The sequence below is a fragment of the Camelina sativa genome, chromosome 4 (genome assembly GCF_000633955.1).
Source record: "Camelina sativa cultivar DH55 chromosome 4, Cs, whole genome shotgun sequence".
Taxonomy (NCBI): domain Eukaryota; kingdom Viridiplantae; phylum Streptophyta; class Magnoliopsida; order Brassicales; family Brassicaceae; genus Camelina; species Camelina sativa.
In genome coordinates, this window is record NC_025688.1 from 5,269,646 (window position 1) to 5,291,280 (window position 21,635).

Below are 21,635 nucleotides of genomic sequence, written 5' to 3' on the forward strand. Positions count from 1 at the left end.
CATTTATATTTGTTTTAAAAAATTCAACTTATGGTATATCCGGAAAAAAATTATTTTTTAATTATAATAAATAATATGAGAATTTATTTATTTCTCAAAATAGACTCATATATAAAAATGAGATGTGAAGTATAATAATAATTAACAAATTAATATGGTAAGTTAGATGATATCAAATGATTCTTTAGAATATTTTCTTTAAGATTTTTGGAAACAATAAATCCAGACTGTACAAATAATCTATAACTTATTTGTAACCAATTTATTAAAATTATATAATCTACAAAACAATGTTGTGTACTTCCATTTTATTATATAGGGGATGGAACGGAGGTTTGATGTAATTGACCTGCCTTATGTTGGACTTCCCAACTTACCTACCGGAAGAAACCTCTCCCATTACTTTAATCCCTAAACAAAACAAACCTAATCTCATCACCTCATTGCTAATATTGCTGGGAATTCACTTTTCTTTTCATTTTTGCAAACGGAGAAAAATAAAAATAGAAATGGTTTCTCTACCCGAAAGTTCAGGATTCTTGCACATCCGATTTACTGTTAAGGGATCGAATATTAGCCGGTCTTAATTTATGCATACACTTATATACGAATATTAGCCTAGTTAGCAATTTAACTTAAAGAACAAATGAAAAAATCTATTAAAATTAAAATGTACTGTATAAACAAATACATGTATTATCTTTAATACCAAACATAATCTTAAGACATCCTATTACCGATGTAACTAAACAAGTCGACAAAATCTGTTTTAGTTTTCTACACTACATGTCACTTATGTCTAATAACCGAGGGCATGCGTCTACCACCGCATGTCACTTATCTACATTATTGGAGTTGTCTATCTATGTTATCTTATCTAAATTTAAGATTTCTAAATATCGGAATGATTGCTTAGAATCGTGACGGTAAAAAAGATATGAGGGCTGTGGCCTGTGGGGATGGTTTAGTTATGAAACTTTTATAACGTGGGTGAAACTAACTTCATTACTAAACTTTGTCCAGACACAGAACACAACAGGAGTTCCTCATAGTCTGTCAAGAAACCTATGAGGTTGTAAAAGATAAGCGGCTTATATACACCCAATACAATTAACCTAGTTACATTCACAATATTAACAATATATGTATAACCGGAAGCCCAATTATGGCCCAATATCCCCCCCCTCAACATGGAGTGTGTAGATTGCAAACACCCATATTGACAAGAAAAGCTTCAAACTCTTTCTGCTCCAAAGCTTTGGTCATAATATCACCAAGTTGTTGAGTAGTATGCACATGGATAGGAGTGATGACACCACGCAAAATCTCATCACGAATAAAATGACAGTCATTCTCAATATGCTTCGTTCGAGCATGATAAACTGGATTCTTCGCCAAGCAAATCGCCGAAAGACTATCGGAATACAAAACCGTAGGAGCCGAACAATCGATGCCAAGAGATGGTAACAGACCTCGTAGCCATAAGATTTCCGAGACCGTGTCAGCCATCGCACGATATTCTGCTTCAGCAGAAGAACGAGAAACAACGGCATGTTTCTTGGTTTTCCACGAAATTGGAGAATCACCCAGTTGAATAAGCCAACCCGTGAGAGAACAACGAGTGACCGGGCATGAGCTGTAGTCAGAATCACACCAACCAGTGAGAACCAAAGGTGTATTTGCTTTAAGAAGAATACCTTGGCCCGGATTGTTTTTCAAGTAGCACAAAACACGCAGAGCAGCAGTCCAGTGTGCCTCCTTTGGTTTACTCATAAATTGCGACAATACATGAATCGCATAAGACAACTCCGACCGAGTAACACTGAGATAAATCAACTGTCCCACCAGACTGCGATACCGAGTAGGAAGAGCAAAATCTTTTCCCTTAGCCAATGCAAGTTTGTGGTTTTGCTCCATAGGAAAAGAAACTGGTTTAACACCAAGACAACCTGTTGTGGTAAGGATGTCCAGCGTATATTTGCGCTGGCAAAGATAAAAACCAGTCGAATTCCTTGCTACTTCGATCCCAAGAAAGTAACGAACCTGACCAAGATTCTTCATGTGAAAACAATCACTCAAATCAAATTTGAAGTTGTCAACGACTGCAAGAGAACTACCCGAAATAATCAGATCATCGACATACACAAGCACATGGAGGGAAGATGTAGAATCAGAAAATGTAAACAAGGAGTAGTCCAAAATATTCTGAACAAACCCGTATTCTTTTAAAGCAGACCCCAATTTCGCAAACCAACAGTGAGGTGCCTGTTTTAGACCGTATAAAGATTTGTGAAGCCGACAAACCTGAGTCTTATCATCTGTGCGGAACCCTGGAGGAAACTGCATATATACTTCCTCATCGAGATCACCATGCAAAAAAGCATTGTGAACATTCATTTGATGAACCTCCCAGTTATTTGATGCAGCATGTTGTAAAAATGCCCGAAGTGTGACCATCTTAGCCACAGGTGCAAAAGTCTCGTTGAAATGAACTCCCTCCTTTTGATGATTCCCATGAACAACTAACTGAGCTATGTGTCTCTCTAAGGTGCCATCAGAATTATATTTAAGTTTGAACACCCATTTGCACCCCAATGCCTTCTTATCTGGTGGAAGAGTACAAACAGTGAACGTACCACGATCCTCAAGTGCAACAATCTCATCCTGAACAGCATTTCTCCAATTCTCATCAAGCATAGCTTCATTGTAGGACGTTGGTTCATGACCAGAAGTAATAGCCAAGAGAAATGCCTGATACGTATCTGAAAAACATGAGCTAGAGAGAAACTGATCAATGGGATAAGGTGTGGCAGACGGATATGGTCGATGGAGGAGAGTAGTAACGTAATCTGCAAGCTTCACCGGAGGCTTCTTGATCCGAAAACCACGACCAAGGTGTTCAATGTCAGAGGCAGAGGACGAAGAAACAGGTAAAACCGGAGAGCTTGGCAGAGAAGAAGATGCAGCAGGCAACGTGTCGTTGATGTTGGTGATGGCGAGAACAGAGATGGTGAGGATGGTGTGATGTCCGGCGATGGAGCAAATAAATTTGTGGATATCTCATCCAAGAACGTGAAAGATGGGTCAAGCATAGCATCCTCTGTTTGCGAAACCGATGCCGACAAAGGAGTCACAACCAAAGGAGGTGATGTTCCAGAATTAGGTGTAGTGTGAACCACACTGAAATCATCGTCGTCCGGAACAAGAGATTCAATGACCGGAGAAGAGACCAGAGGCGGAGACGTATCCCTACCAAGAGCGAAAAAGGGAAACTCTGTTTCTTGGAAGAGAACATCACGAGAGACAGAAACCAAACTTGTGTCCAGGTCATAAACTCTCCAGCCTTTCTTTGCAAAAGGATAACCCAGAAAAACAGATCGCTTACTTCTTGGTGCAAATTTATCACCTCCATGCTTTTGATTGTGAACAAAACACAAACAACCAAAAACACGCAGATGTTGAAGTGGAGGAGAGCGACCATAAATCAGTTCAAATGGTGTTTTGCCTTGTAAAAGTTTGGTTGGAGTTCGATTAATAAGGTAACCCGCTGTGAGAGCGCAGTATCCCCAAAATTTGATAGGCAGAGCAGCTTGAAAACGAAGTGCTCTAGCATCATTGAGGATATGGCGGTGTTTCCGTTCAACACGACCATTCTGTTGCGGAGTACCAATGCAAGAAGTTTCATGAATAATACCGGCGGAAGCAAAGAAATCCCGAAGACAAATAAATTCCGACCCATTATCACTCGGATCGTTCGAACCTTAGCAGAAAATTTCCGCTCAACAAGAGCCAAAAAAAATTTCAGATGCGTTGGAGCCTCTGTTTTGGAAGTAAGAAGGTATATCCATACCGCACGCGAATAATCATCAACAATAGTTAAGAAAAACCGTGATCCACAAAGAGCTGAGTTGCGATAAGGACCCCAAAGATCACAATGTATTAATTCAAAAGCCTTTTGAGATTTAGTAGTACTCAAAGGAAAAGAATCTCTAGTATGTTTTGCTCTAATACAAGTCTCGCATGAATGAGAATCAAAAGAACTGCTATTTCTAGAAAACTCCAAAAAATCCAATGCTTTAGAGGAAGGATGTCCTAAGCGCTTATGCCACAGCTTCAAAGACTGCAAATCCGTCCCTCGAACCGCTGAAGCAATTGCCACTCCTCTAAAGAAATACAGACCATGTCGTTGTTCACCCGCACCAATCACTATCCTCGAAGTGTGTTCCTGAACCACACACAGCCGATCAGTTATCTGAAAGACAACCACTGTCACGGGTTAACTGAGATACTGAGATAAGATGACATTTGAGTTCCTCTACAAAATACACAGCTTGCAAACACAAAGAAGAACCCAGTTGAACTGTTCCTTGACGAGTCGACGTTGTAAATCGACCATCGGGAAGCTTAATGAGAATCAGAGGCATATCAGAAACCTCACTCAAAAATTCCAGAGAGCCAGTCATGTGATTAGAGGCACCAGTATCAATAATCCAAGACTCAAAAAACCACTTATCATTGAGGTTATCAGCAGAGGTAGACTACCGTTCAGAAAGAAGTTGTACCAGCGACTTCCATTGGTGATCGTTGAGACCAGTAAGACCCACGCGATCAGCATCGGAGAGAGCCATTGTGTGCATAGCCGAACCGAGTGGACGAGAAACCAAGGCAGTGTTAACTTGTCCACCACGAGAAACTTCATTGAAACCACGAGAACGAGAGGTATGAAGCGGAGCTGGAGTAGTCAAACGACCACCGTTTGTTCCAGAGGAAATCTTGTTCTTTGGCTTGTCTACCCACCAAGCAGGATAGCCAATTTTGCGAAAACAATTATCATCAAAATGTCCAACCTTTCCACAGATTTTGCAAGTGTGATTCCTATACTCCATCGGAGACGGCGACGAACGTGGTTGCGTTTGAACCGCAAAACTAACAGCATCAACCCGTTCGTTATGAAACTAACTCGCCAACTTGGACTCTGCCTCTTGCTGCAACACATTATACGCCTCTTCTATAGAAGGCAAAGGAACCCGAGAGAGGAGGGAGGACTTCACTGTTGCATAAACGGATTCGTCAAGACCCATTAAAAGTTGATGTAGCTTGTCCTCTTCTCTCTCTTTTTGCACTTCTTCCATTGTTTTGGCCTGTTGGTAATCACCCAAACTCTTCCATAGGTCGGACAATTTGCCGTAATACTCGTCCAGAGACGTACCTTGTTGTCGACACATAGCAAGTTCAGTCTTCAATCGCTGAACACGCTGCCCGTTCTTCACACCATAACGTTTTTGTATACGTGTCCAAAGCTGATATGAATCATCGAGATGCGACATTGAATCCAAGATGGTATCTGCAATGGTTAACTTCATCCAGGAAACCACCAACGCATTATTTGCAATCCAATCCTCATAATTTTCTGAAGTAATTCCCGGATTGGGAATTGATCCATCAGCAAACCCAAATTTTTTCCGAGATGTAAGAGCTAATCGCATATTTGTTGCCCAAGCATCATAATTCGGACCACGCAGTAAAGGTTTGGAGATGATGATGCCTGGATTATCACCCGAAGAAAGATCATAGGGTGAAATCGTTTTCCTTCTAGATTTGGTGGTAGCCGGTAACGATGAACTCATCGAAATCGCGGAAGATGGAGATGACATCATGAAGAAATAAAAGATGTAGTAAAGGGAATTTCAAACAAACGAGTTCAAAGAGAAAGAAAGAGAAGCAAAAAAATTCGATAAACAAAACAAAGAGAAGTCAAGATCTTTGCTCTGATACCATGTGAAGACCCCTATCAAGTTGTAAAAGATTTTCTTATGTTTATTGATTATGCCTAAGCGGCTTATATACACCAAGTACAATTAACGTAGGTTATATTCACAATATTAACAATATAAGTATAACCGGAAGTCCAATTATGGCCCAATATAGTCCTCTATAATACGTCCACCACCTAATTTTGTGAGCTTCAAATATCTGAAATTCAAAACTCACGTCCCTTTTACACAACTAGAGTATTCGTTTTCCATAGTCCAAGACCTCAATTTTGTTTTTGGATATATATCGTAATCTGGTGTGTCTTCTCCTCCCCCACCCAAACTCAATTCTATGACTTATAAAAGTGTTTATTAAAATTGTACTTCTCCAACACCAGCTGTATATTTCGGACCCATTTTTATTTTAAATCGAGAATCTTATCATCATCATCACTATCATCTCTTCTTCTTTTATCTCAACTTTATTAAATATTTTTTTTTTCTTCATTATATTTGTCTTTTTCCCACAATTTCTCCAAGCTTCTCCCATTTATTAAATTATGTAAATAGGCGCAACGGCTATATTTAGAGCTATATTTAGTTAGATTATATAATGATTTTCGATATATTCAAATTATTTAGATTCAGCTTAAAACAAAAAATGATTTGTTAGTTGTTGAAATGAGAGACAAATATTCAAAACACATGAATATCTAAAAAAAAACTAGTATTCGGATAAAAAAAACACAACAATAAAAAAAAAATTATAATTAAAAAAATTATTTTGCGATTGACATTTATTAAGATTGTTATTATTGTATTGGTTACCAAACATAATCTTAGGACATCCTATTACCGATGGTAACTAAACAAGTCGACAAAATCTTTTTCAGTGTTGTACACTACATGTCACTTATGACTTATCTACATTATTGGAGTTGTCTCTATCTAAGTTATCTTATCTAAATTTTAGATTTCTAAATATCGGAATCGAATTGCTGAGGATCGTGACGGTAAGAAATATATGAGGGCTGTCGGGATGGTTTAGTTATGAAACTTTTATAACATGTGTGAAACTAACTTCATTACTTTACCCAAACCAAACTTTGTCCAGACACAGAACACAACAGGAGTTCCTCATATCCTCTTTTCTCTATCTCCATTAATGGAATCAGAGACGACCATACCGAGCAACAAAGACGAGACCAAGACGGAGTCCACAGAATTCGAGAAGAATCAGAAACGGTACCAAGACTTGATCGCCACATTTCCTCACGTGAAAGGCTGGTTTTCCAAAGGTCCCCTGATCGAGTATTGTGGTCACTGGTACATACAGGCTGGCCTAGAAGGGTGCCTTCACGCGCAAGACTTCTTCCAAGCACGGCCCACTGACATCCTCGTTTGTACCTACCCAAAGTCAGGTACCACTTGGCTGAAAGCTCTAACTTTCACCATCGCCAATAGATCTCGCTTCGACGACGATTCCTCAAACCCTCTCGAAAAACGCAACCCTCACGACCTTGTTCCTTTCATTGAGATAGATCTCCCTCTGTTCCTTAACGGTGATGCCCTTAAAGAAAACACTTTGTTTGCGACTCATATGCCGCACGATTTGTTACCCGAATCGGTTGCAAAATCGGATTGTAAAATGGTTTACATCTGGAGAGATCCAAAGGACACGTTCATCTCCAAGTGGGCTTTCTTTAAAAAAGAAAAATCAGATGTTGGCTCTCTCAACAGTCTTGAGGAGTCTTTTGATATGTTCTGTCGTGGTGTTTCGGTGTGCGGTCCCTATCTAGATCATGTCTTGGGGTATTGGAAAGCTTACCAAGAGAATCCAGATCAGGTTTTGTTTCTCAAGTACGAGACGATGAGAGCTGATCCGTTGCCGCATGTGAAAAGATTGGCTGAGTTTATGGGTTATGGGTTCACAATTGAGGAAGAGGAAAAAGGTGTTGTTGAGAAAGTTGTGAACCTTTGCAGTTTCGAGACGCTGAAAAATCTTGATGTCAACCAAGGGGAGAGAAACAGAGAGGTCATTCCTTCGATTTATTATCCTAATAGCGCCTATTTCAGGAAAGGAAAGGTTGGAGATTGGCAGAACTACCTCACTCAAGAGATGGCAGCTCGGATCGATGGATTGATGGAAGAACAATTTAAGGGATCAGGTCTGCTTGAACATACTTGGTAATATATTATGACCCGTTAAATCTAGTTTGGTGGCGCAATGAATCATCCCTTAACCATTCATCTTTGATTAATGACACATAATAGATCAAAACAGAGCATCCTCTGTTTCTTACCAAATAACAATCAAAAAGTGGAAGATTGGTGGCAGCAACTTGTTCGTGTCTGACCACGTTATATCCATTATCCATAAAGTTAAAAAGAAAAACAGAGTCCACTTGTGAGAAAACGTACATTAAAAAAAAAAAAAAATTACATTTTCTTATGTTACAAACTTACACAACGGTAACGAGAAATGGTAAGTTGATCACAAGAAAGTAACCCCAAAATTTTTATAACTGAGCAGAAGAAGTTTAGAGTTGGTGATAATAATAAGAATCTCCAGGTTTCTTATCTCTACCATCACCAGATCCTCCTCCAAGTCCAATGCTCTGAGTCATTCCAGAAACAAGATTAGTAACCATGGAGGTTCCCCAATAGACCCACCCGGTTTCATCTCCATGTCTCTCAGCCTCAACGCCAATCCTCTGTTGCTGCTCTGCCATAATCTCATCCCATCTCTTCCTCATAAACTTTCTAACCGCTTCAGCTCCTTTGTTAGCCACTTCTTGAGATGGGATCTCAAGCGGGTTCTGGTCCAAGTTTAGTTTCTCCAGCTTCCTCAGCCTGTAAAACGAGTCAGGTATCGTTTGGATTTGGTTGTTGCTTAGATCAAGCTCCCTCAGGTTAGTTAGATCAGTGATTGTGTCAGGTACACCCATCAAGTTGTTGAAATTGCTGCTCAGGTTTAGAACCTCGAGTTTCGTTAATCTCCCGATAGAATTTGGAATCCCGTGGATCTCGTTCATGTGTGCGTCAAGATACTTTAGGTTATACATTTCGCTTATCGAACCTGGAAAGTATCTGAGTTTGTTCAACTGGATCGATAGTTTCTCAAGGTTTTGTAATCCGTATCCAATGTTTGTAGGTAATGAGGTCAAGTTGTTGTAGCTCGCATCTAACTCAACCAGTGACCTAATTTTTATGAAAATCTTTGAAACTTCAGCACAAAAGTAGAAACAATATACAGAACATTTACAAATAAAAAAGAAAAAGAAACAAACCTGCAATGCGCGATACTTTCAGGGAGTGTAGTTAGATTGTTCCCATTCACATTAAGGATCCTAAGGTTAAGTAACATTCCTATAGAGTCAGGAATAGATTCAAGAGAATTTGAAGATACATCGAGCTCTTCTAGATTCTTGAGTTTCGAGATTGCATCAGGTATAAACTGTAAAAATGTTTTCAAAAATAGTTTAAGACATTGCAGGAGGTATCAAATACAGTGATAATTACTTGCAGTCTAAGACTCTGCGTAAATTCTTGCAGTCCAAGACTCTACGTTAACAGTTTCAGACATTGCAGGAAGCATTGACCAAACCTATCTGTGTGTCTTTTTCGATAATCCTTGAGACTATCGAAGCTATAATTGAGCAACTCTGTGAGAAAATTCAAAATTTGGGGAGTTTAGTATTTACCGTCAAGTCGTTGCGAGAGAGATTCAAGTAAACTAAGCCAACGATTTTTCCAAAAGCTTCAGGGAGAAGCTTAAGTTCTTGGCCGGATAAATCTATCCTCTCAACAAATCCGCCAGACTCCGCGGCCTTGAGAACCGCAAGAACCTCCTCGTTCACTTCTTGGCCACTTCTCAACATCGATTCCACCTCAGTAGCATAAACCCTAGTAAGATCCTCCTCCAAATCCTTCAACTTCTTCTCGTAGCTATCGTGCACTTCGTCCAACCGCACAACCCCGGTGTATAACTCCGTCTCCTTAGCCACTGCTTCGGTCGAGAGCGAATCCATAATCTGAGCGATCTTGGAACGAGCAGAGGAAACGGCTAAGGGATCGGGACGAGATCCGAGAGAGTTGTAAACGGAAAGCGTCTGAGTGATGGTTGTGGGGATGAACTGAGTCAACGAGGAAATGACTTGAGGGTCGGAGAGAAGAGGAAAAGAAGGAAGGAGGGTTTGTTGCGCGGCCATAGACGGCGGCGCGTGGAGATTGGAGTCGAGTTGGTGAAGGACGTAGGAGAGTAAAGGGAATTTGTCGAGATCGTGATCCATTGTTTTGTGTGTGATTATTATTAGTCAAAGCTAATTGAAGATTAAGAGAGGGTTTTAGTAAAGGTGTATATTCATGGTTGAAAAGGTCAGAAATATTGAAGTTGATGTTGCCATGTTTGTGATCACAACAAGTCTAGTGGGTTGAAAACTGCCCAAGTTGACCAAAGAAGTTAATCATAAGATTCCATGGATGAACAAGTCAATCAGCCATCTTTTTAGAATAATCGAATCAAGTTCAAGACCGATCCGGTCCAGTTATGCACTCGGATATGGACCATATGGTATATGGCATTTTCGATTGCATAAGTCCGCATATGAAAAAACAACCGTTACTCTCGTTTGAATTTTAATCTAAAGACTTGGTCCATGAAACCATTGTGGCTTTTGGGCTTGATTCAAAATGTTGGGACCGACTTGGTCCATGAAACCACTTCACATTGTTCTTTACTAAAATTCAATATGCACGTAAGGTTTTTTTTTTACTCACCTAATAGTCAGAAAGGAACAAAGCTTATTAATGCTTGTTTCCAAAGTCAAATATCGGGTTAATCCGACCCACAAGTTCCGGAACTACAAAGAAAGAAGATTCAACTCAACTTCTATGATCCTCTTGCTTTCACCAACAGTTTTCTTTTTCAGTTTGGTTGTGAATGAGCAAATCTTTAGTTTATAATCCAAACGTAAGTCAAATGAACTTGGACCCAAAAAAAGCTATAGAATCATAACCCCAATGACTTTCCTAACTACTAAGAGAAAAATAGAAGTTATGAGATGGGCTTTCACGTCATCGTTAGATCAATTAACATAAGCAACCAATTTCTTAGGAGAAATGATTGATGGCCTAAAAATGCCTAATTTCGTGTTACACCGCCTAATTCCTCTAGTGAATCATCATCATAGTCCCCTATAATATATACGTCCACCACCTAATTTTGTGAGTTTCAAATATCTGAAAAAATCAAAACTCACGTCCCTTTTACACAACTAGAGTTTTCGTTTTCCACAGTCCAAAGACCTCAATATTTTGTTTTTTATGGATATAAATCGTAACCTGGTGTCTTCTCCTCCCCCACCCAAACTCAATTTTATGTCTTGAAAGTGTTTATTATATATGTATGTACTTCTCCAACACCAGCTGTATTTTCGGACCCCATTATGATATTAAATCGAATCTTATCATCATCACTATCATCTTTTCTTCTTTTATTCCCAACATTAATTCTTAAAATTTTAATTTTCTTTTGTCTTTTTTTCCCACAATTTCTCCAAGCTTATCCCATTTCGAATTTCCCCTACCAAAAAGAAAAACCCATCAAAATTAATCAGTAAAAAACATACACACATCATAGTCTAATGTGAAAAACTGAACCGAGTACCATAATCAAGAGAAGTCGATCACGCCTTGCTCAATTTGATAAAGGATTCGGCTAATTTACCTGCAAACGACAAAAAGTGATAATGAACGTTGTTAGTTAGTTCAACATAAACTTAATATAACCTTAAATAAAAGAATTTCAAAATATGAAAAAAAATAATAATAATAAAAATAAACGGAAACAGACTGCGATAATAACGCCGGCAAAACGGTAACCAAAACAAAACAGAACAATGTAACGGACGAGTAGATAAGGTATGGGTGACACGTGGTGGACTGGTTCGGTTAACGTTGACGGCGAAATTCAGACGGAGTGACGGTAAGATAAACGGAAAAAGAAAAAAAAAGAAAAAGAAGGAAGGAATTAAACAAACTCACCCAATTCATCATCATCATCACCAACAAAAACTAAAAAGCTTTGGGATGATTGATTTCATTAATGGCGACGGTCAGATCACGAACACGTACACACCCTTCTATTGTATCTCTCTCGTTCTTTTACATTTTCATTTTATAAAAAAAAACGAAGAAGATATAGTTCCAATTTTTTTTTTTATAAATTGTATATTCCCATGATTCCTTCACATCTTTTTTTTTTCGGGGATGTTATTGCCAGTGGTTGCCGTTGTGAACAAGGTAGATATTTCTCGAATTACGGTGTACATAACAACCGTAGCACGGATTCTTCACCGCCGTCGTCAACCTCGGTGGCGACGGAGGAAGCGGCGGTTTACACAGCGACGGAGATCTAGGACTTGATGAAGAAGATGAAGTAGTAGAAGATGATGACGTCGTAGTGGTGGTTGAAAATGAAGGTAACGCTAACGAAGGAGGAGCGATCGTTGATGTTTCTTTAGATCCGGCGGCGGATTTTGGTGGATTTAAAAAGACTCTGATCTTCATCGGAGAAGACGAGGAGAGGAGATCGTACTCCTCGATTAGATTCGTTAGATCTTCGTCGGAAGTAATCGAGACGAGCGCGTCGAGATCTTCAGTCGGGAGCTGACACCGGATCGTTACGGTTGTAGATCCGCACATCTCCGCCATCTTCGACGCTAGCTCTGTTAACACGCATCACACGCGCCGCCTCAAAAACCGATTTCGTATTTTTTTTTTTTTTGGAAAATCAAAAATTAACAAACCGGAAAAAATGAGATCGGGGGAGTGGGAAACTAACCGGAGAATGAGATGGAGCGAGGAACGGCGAGGACGCGAGTGTGACCGCCGTTGTAACGGAGCTTGCCGTCGGGGTAACGAGGTAGAATCTTTCCGCCGTAGCTACAGAGGAATTTGATTGTTGAGTTCGACGAAGATGTAACCATAACTGTATAGAGAGAGAGAAGAAGAAGAGAGAGAGAGAGAGTTGAAGAAGGAAGGAAGAAGGATCTAGAAGATTGGATTGTTGTGAGCAAGCCAAGTGAAGAGTAACGTTAAGAGCGTATTTATAGCGATTTCATTCATCGAATCGAATTAACAAAAGAGAGAGAGAGATAGTGAAGGGTAGGATCGTCATTTGGTGGACCCGTTAAGTTACGTAAGCAATAGTCTTCTTTATTTTATTTTTCTTTAATGAAAAAAAACCGTAACAGATAACAAGATTTATGATGAGTTTTTTTTTTTGTTTTTTTCTTTTAACGTTTTGTAAAGTGTACTATGAATGAATACTATACAATATACATTAGTCACTCATTTCATCCAACCATTTAAAATTTATATGTTTTTCTTTTTAAATTGGCCTTTGTTTTCTAAACTTTTTTGATACCAAAACGTATAATTTTTTTATTGGAAAATCACAAAACAAAAGTTTACTCAAACTCAAATTTATCCTACAAAAATTTGCACAAAAACATAAACATTTTACCAAACAAAGTTTGCAAAACATATATTAAAGATTAGCCTACAAAAATTTACACAACAAATGTTTGAACAGTCTACAAAAGTTTTAACTGAGCTTTATTTTTATTTTTGAATCTAATGTTAAATTATATTCAAAGAAAAAATAAACGTGTTATAAAGGTGGTCTTAACATTTTCAAAAAAAAAAATTAAAGAACATGCTTAATAAAGTCTTGCTCCAAACCAAACTTGGATACTATGACCTCCACCCTTTCTTGTTGTACTCACCTGATTACAAACGTTCTTATCTATGAGTTTGACTAGGCGTTCCACTGTCGAAGGTTGCTCACCGTGACATCGGTCGTTCCTTTCTCTCCATATTGAGTGAATGGTGTTCTGAAAAGCATATCCCACTAGGAATCGTGTTGTCTTGTCCAATGTATTGCCTGCTAGTAGAACCATGACCTCCTTCCAGTGTGTAAAGTATTTATCCGAGAGTAACCTTTTAACGAGCGCCTCCCACACTTGTTGTGAGAACTGACAAGTGAAGAATAGATTCTCTCTAGTCTCCATAGAATTCCTGCAAAAGATGCAACTTGTGAGTGCATTAGGATTTCATTTATGGATTCTTTCTCCCGTTGCTATCCTGTTTTTTACCACCAACCAAGTGATGAACGCATATTTAGGTGTGGTATTGGGAAACCAGATGGCTCGATAGTTCTCCATTGTGGGTTTAGCTGCGTGTATATGGTGCCAAGTAGCTTTCGTTGTGAACTGGTTGCGGTAATGGTTGTTCTGACCTTTCCATAGAGCAACATCTTGTTCTCCAGTAGCCCGTGTGGACTGAAAGTTCTGTATCTCCTCTTCAACCAAATTAAGAAGAACCGATCGATGTTGTCGCGGTCTAGTCATAGCCATAACTTCGGCCAGAGTGCTCGAAGATGGTATGCCCATAGTTATACAACCTCTTTCTCCTAGAGACTCATAAAGACGACCCAGGGAGGACCAGTCATCAAACCAGAAGGATGTATTTTCTCCATTATGCGCTTCCACTCTATGAAACTGTTTAGCCATCTCTTTAAATTTCAAAAGTTTCTTCCAAATCCATGATCCACTTGTGGAACTAGCTTTATCTGTCCAGATAGATCCGCTACGAATGAGGTAGTGTTTTACCCAATTTATCCATAATGAATCTTTTGCAGAGAGTAGTCTCCATATCAGCTTGAGAACAGACACCTTATTTGCTTCTTCTATTGAGCGAAGGCCTAAAACACCTTCACTATTTGGAAGACAGACCTTAGACCAAGCAACCTTTTTTTTTTGGCATTCAATGAAGGACCGGACCATAGAAATGCAGAACACAACTGATCAATCTCTCTGATGCAGGCTTTTGGTAATCGAAAGGCTCAAATCCAAAAGTTTGTGATGCTTATGATGACCGAACAGATGAGTTGGAGCCTCCCCGCGAAGGAGAGCACCCTTGCGGTCCATGAACCGATCTTCATGCGTATAATCAGCAGAAGACATTCTTTTTGGTAGCAGTGGTAACCAGAGATATCGCACCGGCATGGAACCATATTCGAAAGGGAAGTGCTGTAGTATGTCCTCTCTATCCTCCATCGTAACACCAGTCGTGTAAATTGTTGATTTTTCTATACTGACTTTGAGATCCGAATGAGCAGCAAAATCATCAAAAACCTGCAGAACACCGGTTATAGATGACCTTGTCCCATCCACAAAGACTAGTAAATCGTCTGCAAAGTATAGGTGGGTGAGCTTCATGTGTTTACAGTGAGGGTGGTAGCCAAATACGTTGTTTCCTGCAGCCTTGTCCAATTTATGAGAGAGGACGTTCATACATATAACAAACAGATAAAGACTGAGTGAGCAGCCTTGACGAAGACCTCGCTTGCTATTGAAATAGCCGGCTAATTCTCCATTAACCTGGACAGAGAATGATGCAGGGTAGCTTTGTTTTTAAACCTTCTGTGATACATAAAAGTATATTTTTTAGACTTACTCATTTACAAAAAAAAGCTTTGGAATGTATACTTAATCATAGATTAGTACTTCTCAATTAAGTAAAGTATTCTTCCTTGTACCTTATTATTGTTACTACTAAGCCCTCTAACATAAATGGGTTTGGTATTTTGAATAGTGACTAAACCCTAGTATGATTCAATACATTTATGGTGAATGGTGGAACGGTGACAAAATTTTCTTCAATGGCATCGCAAAACACAATTGTGGTTGGGAATTTGTCTATGAAGCACACCAGTACAATGTTTTGTAACATTTTCTCGGTTTGGGACTATTGTCGATTGTCGGATATCTGTTAATACACACTTGTGTTGTATTTCTTATTTCAGAGAAGAAGTAGCCGTTATGCTAGAGCGGACAATGAGATTTTTTCGCTTGGTAGAATTTAAAATTTCTAGATGAACTCCCATCTAACCTAAGACTCAGTTACGAGGTGGACAAGGCAATATCCCTTTCTAGAGAGCTGCAAAAAAATGAATACTAATATACAATACATTAGCCATTTCATCAAACCATTTAAAATTTATATGTTTTCCTATTTAAGTTGGCTTTTATTTTAAAACCTTTTTTGATACCAGAAGGTCCAGAACGTATAATTTTTTATTAGAAAATCACAAAGAAAAAGTCTATTCGAACTGAAACTTATCCTACACAAAACATAACAGAGATTTTCAAAAATACCTCTTTTCTTAAGTCATTTAAAAAAAAATACCATTTCACGTTGTCTATTTTCAAAAATACCACTTTTCTATGTATAAAATAACTAAACTCTAAGGCGTAGACTCCAAATACTAAACTCTACCCCCTCAAAACTATATCCTAAATATAAAATAGAGAACCTAAACCTAAAAAAAATTCTAAAAAATATTTTAACATATTGTAATTGTGTAAAATAAGATAAAAATAAAAATATTCAAAAAGGGAGTACTTTTTAAAATGAGTATCACAAAAAAAGTATTTCTACCAAAAAGTTATTGAGCTTTGTTTTACAACCTTCCCTGACACATGAAGTATATTTTTTAGACTTACTCTTTTACAAAATTTTCACTTTTATTTAAACCCAACCAAATATAACAGTTAAGAAAAAATACTTTAGAAATATAAATACAAACATAAAAGATTTATAGCAACATTAATTGCTTTAACTATACAATAATTTGATTTTCATAGTTGAGATTTACCAAATATTCATCAAGCTCAATTGATAAATGATGATTATCGAAATACTAGTTTGTCTTGCAAATTTTGTTCTTGGAATAAAACATTTCTCCAAATTTATATATACGGTTTTATTTATTTTTACCTCCATCTCTTGAATTTTAGTAAAACATTTTCTTATGCCGCAATCATTAGTACAACTACAATGTGTTTACTAAAAATTATTACAAAATTAACAATTTGTAATATATTATTAAAAAATTTATATTTCTACTTTCAAATATCATCAATATGATTACAAAAACATATATATATATATATGTATAAAAATATATAATAATAATAATTATAATGATTTATAAAAAATAATACTAACTTTTAAATGTTAAAAACATACAATATGCAATATATAAATATGAGTGAAACACTGAAGAATGTACAACACTCTCAGGAAAGATTGAGAAATTTTAGTCTGCATCTAAGGATCAGTTGATACCTTACCGTAGATAAATCATTGATGAAAAAAGGTAAAATGTTGTTTGCATATACATCGACAATATTAGTAAAAACTATTAAACTACATATTATTATTTATTATTGATGATTTTCAAAATAAGAAATTTTGAGAAATGCCCTTTTTATATATTTTTCCATTGGAGGTTATGTCCCATTATTCGTATAATAAATACATAAATTTGGGAAAACAACAAGACTTCACAAATTACATTCACATAGAATAATATTTTAAATTACATTAATGTACGAAAAAGTAGTTATATTTTTAGAGAAATAATTTAACTTTGGTTTTATATTGGATTATTTTAGATTTAGTAAGAATATATATAAATAATCCTTAACCAAAGTCATTTTGCTGGGTTAGAGTATGTTTATGGTGATCGGTTGTGTCTTATATTTTACATATATTCAATTTGTTTTAAAAGATAATGAATATATATGGTTGATTATTTAGTTAGAGGAATGGTTAAATTTTAGTGGTGAGTAATATGTTTGTTTGTCTTTGAACTATATATTCATCATCAAAATTTACTTAAAGCTAAATTCTATGACAGATTCCATTAATATGATGGTTCTCTGTACTCTGAAATTCTTTTTGTTTGGAATATATTATGTAGTGAAAGTATCGGGTTCGACCAAAAATAATAGCTAAACAAGATGAGACATTGAGAATTCTTAAAAACATGTTTTCGGATTTGCTTCTCTTTTAGTTTGGTTAGACTTCGGTTTGATTAGTTTGCTAAAAAGCCTAATATACATACTTAGTTTCGTGTGGTTAAACGCCACTTCTAGCTTCAACTAGTGGACATTGTTCCCAAGTCCCAACTGTTGTGAACAAAATTGACAAAGATATACCAAAAAAAAGAAAAAAAAATGAAACAAAGAGAGAATAATTGGGACCCGTTTATCACGTGGGACACACATGGAGATGGTCCATAGGACTTTGCATGGCCGCAATGCAAAAACCCATTCAACTATTCACGTATTTGTGATGGTAGATAATTTTATAGATAGTGAGTACCATACACATTACACATCAATACATAATTTTGTTTTGAAACTTTAAGTGTTTAATTAAGACCATTATTAAAATTTCTAACTAACCCCGTAGCCATTTTAATTCACAAATATTATATATGATGAAAAGTGTTCAAATTTTTTAATTGTTTATGCTGTATGCTAATCTGCAACTAGCTATAGACATAATTTATATAAAGATAATATTAAAGGTGGATAACAAAAGAAAAGAGATAAACATTAAAGTGAAAAAACATATTCAAGGTTACATCAACATTGTCCAATGATGTCATGTATACACACAGACCCATCAAAAAAAATATGAAAAATGCAAAATCGAATATTCTTTTGTAAATATGCTCTTGTTTTCCCTACAATACATACATATATATATATATAATTAGTAGATATATATATATATATACATATTTTTATGTATGACAAAAATTTGGAAATGATAACGATTATCTTGTGTACACCTGCGTGTGTTGTGTATCAGTATGGCCCGATCTCTATGTCCAATTATAAAATGTTTACAGGGCTAGAGAGCCCAATACTGGAAGCCCAATTAAATATAATCGATTACAAAATACCCATTGAGAAGAAACCAAAAATGAACCAGAAGTGAACCATGATAGTTACGATTGAACCAAAAGAAAACGGGTGGCAATTAAACCGTTTCAAACCACCTTTGTCTTTTTCCATTGAATGTGAGAGATGACTCTTCGGTGAGATCGCAAAAGGTCGAGAGATTAGGGTTTTGTAACATTCCTTTCAGTTGTGCGATGCAGCGAACCAGAGGCCAAGCAGAGTGGAGGTGAGAGTTGGGTTGCAATCACGGAAGCTAAGGGCTTTGTTTCGCACAAGCTGATCAACCTGATGGAGGAGATGATCAGCTGGCTTAAAACAGTTTCGATGCAACCTGTGATTCCGTTCAGTCCAAAGGAAGTATATCAGTGCCTGCCAGGCGATTAGTAGGAGTTTCCTTGCTTCACGGGAGCCTTTGTAGTTGATGAGACCGTTCATTGTTCCAGTCCAGGAAGGTGCAGAGTTATGGTTGCAGCGGCGAGAGATCTTGCTCCATAGCGACCAGCTGTATGGGCAGTTGAAGAAAAGATGATCACGGCTTTCAGATCCAATCGCGCAGAGTAAACAGCGGGAGTCAACCTGCAATCCCCATTGCAAAAGTCGGTCACGAGTTGGGCACCTGTTCAATACAACCAACCAAGTTAAAAAATTGTGTTTGGGGATTCCTCCGGAGGTCCAAACAATCTTATGCCACGGCACCGAAGGCAACTCTTCACCTAGCGCTGAACAGATCCTACCGGTTGAGTGACTGTCCTTCACTCGATCATTAATCCACCAGGTATGAGAGTCTTCTTCCTCCGTTAGTTGTAGAGCCGATAATTCAGCTTGATAACTAACTTGGGCCTCCGACCTTGCAGGTGGTAATCTCCAGTTCCCTCTTCTCCATAGATCCGCCAGGACTGCACTTTTGGGAATACCTATAGACAGATCCCCACTCAAGGAGTCGCTCATTCGCCCTAGCTTACACCAACGATCTGACCAGAAGCGACACTTTCGTCCATTTCCTAGCTTCACCATTATCCAAGGGTAAGCTTCTTCTCTTATCTTTAAAAGTTTTTTCGCTATCCAAGAGTGCTGGCTATTTGGTTTCCTGACCCAGAAATTGCTCAAGTTACCAGCAAGGACAGCTTCTTTGAACCAAGCTACCCAAATCGACCCAGATCTAAAGAAAAGCAGCCAGATAAGTTTAACTAGACAAGCCTTGTTCCACTTTTTTAGATCTCGTATGCCTAACCCTCCTTCTGATTTTGCAGTGACAACCGTGCTCCAAGCAACTCGCGCTGAATGGTGTCCCTCAAGGCAACCCTTCCATAAGAACATTCCACAAAGAGAGTTCAAAGTGTCGATACATTTCTTTGGCAGCACCAATGCAGAGCACCAGAAATTTGTGATACCAGCTATGACAGTATTTAGCATTTGCAACCGGCCTGCAAAAGAGAGAGTTCTGGTCGACCAGCTATTGAGTTTTGTTTTCACACGCTGAATGAGAGGAGCACAGTCAAGCAGCGTAAGTTTTTTGGTGCATAGAGAAATACCCAAATAGCGTATAGGGAGTTGGCCATGAGCAATGCCTGATGCTGCCTTGATTTGATCAATTTCAGGCTGATGCAGTCCGGATGCAAAGAAACTTGTTTTGGGGAGACTGATCGCAAGTCCTGAGGCCTCTTCGAATGATTTTAGTACTTGGAGGACACTTAGTACAGAAGAAAGGGATCCATCAGTAAAAATTAAAAGGTCATCAGCAAAGCACAGGTGCGTGAGTTTTAACCTCTGACATTTGTAGTGATATTTGAATTTACCCTCCTCAGCTGCTTTATCTAACATGACTGATAAACAATTCATGACAAGGACAAAGAGGTAGGGTGAGAGTGGATCTCCCTGTCGCAAACCTCTACATCCTTTAAAGTAGCCGTGTACAGACCCATTGAAGCCCACAGAAAAAGACGGAGTACAGACACACGCTTTTAGCCACCTTAGGTAAAGTTCAGGGACTTCTATTCCTCGCAAACAACCGAATATAAATTCCCATCCAACCGTATCAAACGCTTTTGCAATGTCTACTTTGATAGTGATACGCTTAAGTCATTTTTCTTTTTGATATCCATTGATCAAGTCTACAGCTAACAGTGTATTCTCAACTAACAATCTTCCTTTAATGAATGCAGTTTGGTTCTTTTGAATCAGGTCAGGGAGAACATGCTTCAACCTTGAGACAAGGAGCTTTGAGATGACTTTATAAAGGGTATTCAAGCAGGATATGGGTCTAAAGTCCGAGATAAGAGAAGCACCAGGGGACTTGGGAATCAGGGCTAGGATAGTTGCATTTACAGCCGCCGGGAGGAAAGCTGAATGAAAGAATGCATAATGCTACCAGTAACATCCGAACCAAGAATTTCCCAAGCAGTCTTGTAGAAATTTGAGGTGAACCCATCAGGGCCTGGAGCCTTATTCCCATTAATTTTAAACATTACTCTCTTAATCTCTTCTGATGTGGGAAGCTTTATCATTGTTTGTTTCAGCTCAGGGGAACAACGGTATTGGATAATACTTTGAAGCCAGTTAAGAGAGACAGCGATTGGTGGCAGAGAGTGGGGACCAAGTATGGATTGGAAGTGTGCTACTGCTATTTGACTCATTTCTAGAGGGTCATCCACCATAGTGCCTGAAGTCGAGGAGAAGGATCTTATGGCATTGAAGGCGTTTCTGGTTAAAGTCACTCGATGAAAGTAAGATGTGTTCAAGTCCCCTTCTTTTAACCAGTTGATACGAGATCTTTGTTTGAAATAGGCTTCTTCAATCTTTCTGAGGAATTCCCATCGAGTGTGAAGAGCACGTTCTTGTTGGAATAGGGCAGAAGAAGGTGTGGCCATCGCTTGTACCTGCACATTGTTTAATAAAAGGTTAGCCTCTCGCACTTGAGTCTGAATATCCGAAAAATTATCTCTGGAAAGTGTTTTAATATCTCGCTTTATTGTTTTCTGTTTAGCACTCAAAACAGCTAAACTTGTTTCCAAGGGATGTAAAGTTCCAGCCAAGATCCATGCAGTCTCAATCGTTTGGA

General features: G+C 38.1%; 3 protein-coding genes across 3 annotated transcripts; 1 reads left to right on the top strand and 2 right to left on the bottom strand.

Moving 5' to 3' along the window:
- Positions 6,734-7,999, top strand: LOC104779860 (cytosolic sulfotransferase 18). The gene has a single exon (XM_010504273.2). It carries the CDS (start codon positions 6,820-6,822, stop codon positions 7,942-7,944), a length of 1,125 nt encoding a protein of 374 aa, XP_010502575.1. The 5' UTR covers positions 6,734-6,819; the 3' UTR covers positions 7,945-7,999.
- LOC104779861 (plant intracellular Ras-group-related LRR protein 2-like) lies at positions 8,073-11,113 on the bottom strand. Its single transcript, XM_010504275.1, has 3 exons — positions 9,458-11,113; positions 9,044-9,210; positions 8,073-8,954 (listed from the first exon to the last, which is right to left on the bottom strand). The coding sequence occupies exons 1-3, from the start codon at positions 10,043-10,045 to the stop codon at positions 8,294-8,296; spliced, it is 1,416 nt and encodes a 471-aa protein (XP_010502577.1). The 5' UTR covers positions 10,046-11,113; the 3' UTR covers positions 8,073-8,293.
- Positions 11,875-12,845, bottom strand: LOC104779862. Its single transcript, XM_010504276.2, has 2 exons — positions 12,598-12,845; positions 11,875-12,481 (listed from the first exon to the last, which is right to left on the bottom strand). The coding sequence occupies exons 1-2, from the start codon at positions 12,740-12,742 to the stop codon at positions 12,027-12,029; spliced, it is 600 nt and encodes a 199-aa protein (XP_010502578.1). The 5' UTR covers positions 12,743-12,845; the 3' UTR covers positions 11,875-12,026.

What these genes read in the sequence shown, in the direction of transcription:
- LOC104779860 (XM_010504273.2), top strand. Translation starts at nt 6,820, where the DNA reads ATGTGTGAAACTAACTTCATTACTTTACCCAAACCAAACTTTGTCCAG.
- LOC104779862 (XM_010504276.2), bottom strand. Translation starts at nt 12,742, where the DNA reads ATGGTTACATCTTCGTCGAACTCAACAATCAAATTCCTCTGTAGCTAC. An exon ending in TCGCTCCATCTCATTCTCCG is followed by an intron (nt 12,482 to 12,597) that starts GTTAGTTTCCCA and finishes GCGTGTTAACAG; the next exon opens with AGCTAGCGTCGAAGATGGCG.
- LOC104779861 (XM_010504275.1), bottom strand. Translation starts at nt 10,045, where the DNA reads ATGGATCACGATCTCGACAAATTCCCTTTACTCTCCTACGTCCTTCAC. An exon ending in TCTCTCGCAACGACTTGACG is followed by an intron (nt 9,211 to 9,457) that starts GTAAATACTAAA and finishes ACATTTTTACAG; the next exon opens with TTTATACCTGATGCAATCTC. An exon ending in GAAAGTATCGCGCATTGCAG is followed by an intron (nt 8,955 to 9,043) that starts GTTTGTTTCTTT and finishes CATAAAAATTAG; the next exon opens with GTCACTGGTTGAGTTAGATG.